General features: G+C 64.8%; 1 protein-coding gene across 3 annotated transcripts in view; it reads right to left on the bottom strand.

Moving 5' to 3' along the window:
- Positions 1 to 655: 655 nt before the first annotated feature.
- Positions 656 to 6000, bottom strand: part of DNM1 (dynamin 1) — a 48252-nt gene continuing 42907 nt past the window's right edge. For 2 of the 3 annotated variants that reach the window (XM_056108830.1, XM_056108831.1), the window contains exons 20-22: positions 4860 to 5101; positions 4350 to 4565; positions 656 to 944 (exon numbers count right to left, since the gene is read on the bottom strand). In XM_056108830.1, the coding sequence (XP_055964805.1) occupies positions 884 to 944; positions 4350 to 4565; positions 4860 to 5101 (519 nt within the window). In that variant the 3' untranslated portion in view covers positions 656 to 883. Of the gene's footprint in view, positions 945 to 2265; positions 2303 to 4349; positions 4566 to 4859; positions 5102 to 6000 lie in introns of all 3 variants that reach the window. The other variant, XM_056108832.1, reaches the window with a different exon arrangement.

Raw genomic sequence — 6000 nt, 5'->3', positions numbered from 1 at the left:
GAAACGGGAGAAGCCCTCAGGAGGGAGGGGGAGCAGGTGGGCAGCCTTCCAGGCCAGGCACTGTCAGGGCGTCCCCTGGCCCCTCTGCTGTGCCCACCAGTCCCCAGCTTGTTCTGCCCCCTAGTGGCCAGGTCAGGATCCGCAGGGTGAGACCAGGGAAGCTGCAGGATTTTCCAAGCCTGGGCAGGGCTGTCCCCAGACCTGAGCCCTGAGCCAGAGTGACAGGAGGACATTTGCCTGCACGCAGATAACCTGGGTTCGATTTTGGCATCCCATAGGGTTCCCCGAACACTGCCAGGAGTAACCCCTGAGATTTGCTGGGTGTGACCTAAATAAGCCAAAGAATAACCAAAAAACCCCCAAACTCCCCTGAGCCCCAATGTTGCCCCCTGGGCGCCCCAGACAACACGAACCCACAGACACATTTGGTTTCCCATCGCTCAGAAATGGGTTTTATTCTCAGCCACGAGATAGCAAGACGGAGCGAGGTCAGAGACCTGGACAGCTGCCCGCACAGCAGAGGGGAGCTGCCGTCCCCAGGGCCGGGAGTGTGTGGGGGGCTCATCAGGGTGGCACACTTTGGGGTGGGCGATGTCGGGGTTGTAGGGTCCCTTGTGGTCGGGCAGCGTGGCGAGGCTGAGCGGCCGTAGATACGTGTGTGTGCGCGTATTGGAGGGGTTTCTAGAACAGGCCGGGAGCAAAACCACAGAGGGGGCACGAGCTTCACCAACGTCACGCCTGGGTGTGCCAGCTCACCACTACGATGGACTACGTCACAGAGGAGGGGGGCGGGGCCTCGGGGCTGGGCTGTCGCTGCGGAGTCAGGGAACAGCGGTCCAGGCAGGCTTGGAAAGGGAAGTCTCCGAGGAACAGGAGGGTCTGGTTAGAGGTCGAAGGGGGCCCGGGGGCTCTCAGGACGGGATGGACTTGCCTGCCCCGATCGGCTGGCAGTTGGAGAGAAAGCAGAGAGAAAAGGGGAGAGAGAGGACAAGGGAGAGCTGGTAAGGCCCGGCGGGAACGCAGGAGGAGGAGGAGGAGAGGAGGAGAGAGGAGGCGGGAAGGGGGGGGGTTAAGGGGCTCTGGGAGGGGATTGGCGGGGGGGCCACAGTGGGGGAGGGTAAGGGGCTGGGGCACCCTCCCTCTGCCACGCACACTGGCCTCTCACACCGCCAGGCAGGGCACCCCGGCCTCAGACACGCTCTGCTTTCACTGTACCCCCTTTCCTGCCCTCCACCCCCCACCCCCGCCTCCCGACTTTCAACCCCTCAAGCTTCGGAGAGGAAGGCGCAGTGAGCCCCACGCCTGCTGGATCGAGTCGGGGGAGAGAGAGAGAAAATACTGTCTGAACCATGAGGGGGCACGTCTAAGAGAGAGGGCTGGAGAGACGGGGGGTGGGGGGCACTGGAGACCCCTCAGACTGGGCAGGAAGCCCGGGCGTCCTCGGAAGGCACCCTGAGGAGGTGGGGCAGGCCGGAGGGCCAGCAGCAGGACACCAAGGGGCCCCAGGCTTATAAGTCTAAGAGGGGAGCCTCGGCAGGTCGGGGGACCGCTGGTCGCGTAGGTGAGGCTGGGCCCTTCCTGCTGGGGGAAGCAGAAGGGGCGAATCAGTGCGGGCGAGTGGCAGGCGGCTTGCTGGTCGCAGGTCTGGCCAGCAGGGGGCAGCACAGAGACGCTGGCTGCCCCGTGGGTCAGACACATGTCTGCTGGGCTGAAAGATGCCATCACCCTGGCATCCCGAGGAGCGGCCCTGCATGGGGGGAGCAAGCCCCTCTGGGCTGCCCAGCCAGGGTCTCCTCCAGTGTTCGCCCCACGAGAGAGGTGGGCACTGCCCTCCGCCCTCCGGCAGTGCCAGTTCCGGGAGCCCCCAGATGGGGAGCCCACTCAGACCGGAGAGTGAGTGTACATACTGCCCAGGAGGAAGTCCCCAAATTTCTGGCTGCTGGAGTCCAGCCCTGTCCTCAGGCCCCCACACAACACCCCCCCACTCCGAGTTCTCGCCCCTACACCCGAACCGAGAGCCCTCCTGGAGGGGCTCCGGTGCCTGCCAGCCCGGGTGCGGAGCCTGTGCCCAGCCCTGGAAGGTGTCGGGCGGTGGCACTGAGTCCCGAGGCGCCGAGAGGGAGGTTGGAAGAGCCAGCTGGCAGCGAGGACAGAGAGAGGACAGAATAAGTGGAGCTGCAGGAGGGGCATCCCCCCCGCCGTGAGGAGCTGGTGCAGCTGGGGGCAAGACAACACCGCTCATGCAGCAGGTGGGGGGGGACCTACCGTGGCGGCTGCTCCTCAAGGGTCACTGACAGTGATTCTGAAAGACAGCACGAAATCAACATGGCAGTTCACACGCACGCACGCACGGGCCAGGCCTGCAGGGGACGCCACGCGCGCGCACACACACACACACACACACACACACGTGCGCGCGCCTGGGCATGTGCACACACACACACATGCAGAGGGCTCCCCCCTGGGGGCCCCGCATGCACACGCTGACACACAGGCCCACGGACGACACGCAGCTGCCTCCCCGGCACCCTCACGGGCCACGGCACAGGGCCTGGGCCATGCAGCAGGGCCTGGGCCATGCAGCCAACGGGACGGAAGCCGAGTCACGACACAGAAGCTCACCCGCACGCGGGGATCTGCACCAGCTCCCTGCATGTGTGTGCCGGGGTGGGAGGGGCCGAGGGCCACGTGTGCTGGCTCCGAAGGGGCGGGCTGTGCCTGCGGAGGGTCCCGCGGGCCTCCCGTGGTGCCCCTAGTAGCCCCTGGGCCTGGGATGTCCCGAAGTCCCACCTGCCCACCTGCAGGCTGGAAGGTTCCCCAGCTGGCCCCGGCCCTGCCCTGGGCAGCCTTTCCTTATTCCTCCTCATTCTTGTGGCTCCCTGGCTCTGGCCAGCGGCTCCCTCAAGCTGCCCCCACGCCACTCGTGGGCCTCGGTGGCCCCGCCCCACCCAGGACCCTCTCACTCCTCCCTGCAATGGCCTCCAGGCTGACCCCCAGTTCCCGGAAATGCCCTCCACGACGAGTCCCACATCCTGAGTGTGAGAGTCAGAGACGGGGGTCACAGTTCCCATGTGTCCCACCTCAGCATCGGCGCGGTACATGTGAGGGACAGCGAGGGACCCAAATTCTGGCTGCCTGTCAGCCATGTGCACCTGCAGCCACATATAGCCAGGGACCCTCCCCCCCCATCCCACCCACCCTAAGAGAAGGACACGTGTGTGTGATCTTCGAGTTTCAGCCTTGGAAGGAACATGATCCGGGGTGGTCCAGAACCAGACAGGAGCTCAGGACCTTGCCACCAGGCACCCTCTTCTGCAAGGGCCATCAGATCCCCGCCTAGCCCCGCCTTGAGGCAAGACCCCTGGGCCCCACCCTCCAGCCACCTGGAAAGCAAAATCCAGGCTGTGGGCTCACTATTATTCCACAAAAACTCCACCAGGAGGAGACAGAGCAGGCTGAAGACACTTCAGTGACGTGGTGCTTTAAAGTGCGTCCGGGTCAGAGGGTCATGGGCAAAACCTCGGAGGGCCCACACCTAGTGGTGCTCAGGGCTTACTCCTGATTCTGCACTCAGGAATTACTCCTGGCGGAGCTCGGGCTGGGGCTTGAAGCCGGGTGGGCCACATGCAAGGCAAGTGCCCTGCCAGCTGAACTATCACTCTGGCCCAATCCTCTTTATTTTTTTGCTAGAAACTTTGGGAAATAGGGGTGGGTTGTGCCGGTTCCTTTTGCTCACACCTACCAGGTGGGTCCTGACCAGAGCAGGGCACGCAACAGTCCTCAGCGTACCCACAGCTCCCAGCATCTCTGCCTTCTCCCTGGGCCTGGGGGCCGCCCGTGCACTGACACACCTGAGCACACCCCACAAACGCCACTCACACACCCCACGCGGTTCCACGCACATCTCTTCACACACGTGCTCCTGGGGGCCGGAGGCCAGCCCCCTCCTGGGGAGCCACGGACGTCCGCGGGTGCAATCGCTCTCCACCTGCGGAGGGGCTCCGGGCTTAGGTCCTCAGCTCTGGGAAGGCCTCAGAGGCTGGGAGAGAGAAGTCGAGGAGGGACAGGGCAGGAGGAAGACGAGTGCAAAGACAGAGCGGAGAGTGAGAGAGGAGAGAGCCATGCAACAGGCTGGGAAGAAGGGGGGCTGGGCCCCACGGGCCCCTCCCCAGGAACGACCAGGGACTCAGCGCTCCCTGGGGGCAGGCTCCGCCAGCCCCGTGCTCACACCTCGCTTGGCTCCAGCTCCCACTGGGAGGCCCCTGGGATGGAGAGGACCGGGACTGCGGCTCCAGGATCCGGCCCCACCTCCCTCCGGGGCTTTCCCGCCGCACTCAGCCCCTACTCACCTGGGGACCCCGGGCGGGGCGCGGTTGGGGCGCGAGGGCACCTGGGGGGGAGGGCCGAAGGGGTCAGGGGAAGCCCCCGGCCTGGAGGGCACGGGGGGCGCCCCCCCCAGGGCGGACCCAGCAGGCGGAGGCCCAGGAGCAGGGCCCCGGGATCCGGGCCGGGCTGGGGGCACGGCGGGGGCTCTGCGCTGCGGCGTGGGGCTGGACGTGGGCGACCTGCTGCAGGGACGGAGAAGCAGAGGGGCGGGGACAGGGATGAGCGGCTCCGCCCCCGCCGGAGGCCCCGCCCCCAGCAGGCGCCGCCGCGTCCCTGCGCGCAAGCCCCGCCCCCGGCGCTCCACGGCAAGCCCCGCCCCGCGAAGCCCCGCCCCGCTCTAAGCCCCGCCCCGCGCTCCAGGTGGGAGCCGCCCCGGCGACGCGGGCGCGCCACTGCCCGGTCCCGGTCCTCCTCCTCCCGCGGGCCCCGGGTTGGGGGGCTTTGAAAGGGGCCGTGGGGGCCGGCCCTGGTACCTGCGTCCGGCCGGTACGCTCTGCACCTGCAGCCAGGAGTCGTCCACGGGCGGGGGCATGGGCGTGCTGACGGTGGTCGTGTTGATGTCCCCGATGATGCTGAGCGCCTCCTTCAGGGCGTGGTACATGCGCAGCATCTCGTCGCGCCGCTGCGCCTGCTCCGCCGACTCCTCCATCAGGGTGTTCTGGTCCCCGCACGAGTACAGGTTGGCCAGCAGCTCCGAGAAGATGAACTCCTTGGTCTGCGGGCGAGAACGGGAGGGCGTTTTAAACGCCTTAAAATCCCAGGTGTTGGGGCTGGGACCTGCGCCCTGCAGGGTCCTCGCTGCGCTCTGCGCTGGCCGCGGGGCTGGGAGATCCTCAGGCTTCCCCCCTTACCCTTTACTCAGCTGGGAACACAGAGGGCCAGAGAGAAAAAGTGACCCGTGGCAAGGCCATACACAGGCTGGGAGGACACTCGGGGCCTTTCATGCAACCAGGATACTTGCTTCCCCTGTTTTTAAATTTCTTACATGTAAAAAGTTTGTTTCACTCTTTTTTCAAGGGTTTGCATGCATCACTGGACCCAAACAAGCAAGGTGAGAGTTACACATTTTCTGGATGCCCTAGAAGTGAGAGCAAGGTGGCCGGTGGGTCTGTGTGTATAAGGGCTGAGTTAATATTCTTTTTTCTTTGCTTGGTTTTGGGGCCAGCCGTGTTCAGGGGCTTTTCCTGGCTCTGTGCTCAAGAGTGACCCCTGGTGATACTCAGGGGATTGCATGCAGTGCCGTGGATCAAACCAGGTTGCACCTTAGCCCCTGTACTATCTTTCCGGCCTCACGGGTGGGTTAATATTTTCCTTTAAAGAGGGCAGAGAGATGTCACAGTGGGTAGGTACTAGCCTTGCATGCAGCCAACCTGGGGTTGATCTCCGGCACCACTTAGGGTCACCTAAGCATTGCCAGGCACGATCCCTGAGCACAGAGCTAGGAATAAGTCCTGCTCACCACTGGCACCAAAAACAAAACAGACAAACAGAAACTCCTTAAAATCCCAGGTGTTGGGGCTGGCGCAATAGCACAGCGGGTAGGGCGTTTGCCTTGCACGCGGCCGACCCGGGTTCGATTCCCGGCATCCCATATGGTCCCCCGAGCACTGCCAG

This window comes from Sorex fumeus, unplaced genomic scaffold, assembly GCF_029834395.1.
Source record: "Sorex fumeus unplaced genomic scaffold, SorFum_2.1 ptg000233l, whole genome shotgun sequence".
Classification (NCBI taxonomy): domain Eukaryota; kingdom Metazoa; phylum Chordata; class Mammalia; order Eulipotyphla; family Soricidae; genus Sorex; species Sorex fumeus.
This window is presented reverse-complemented; position numbering and strand designations above follow the sequence as displayed.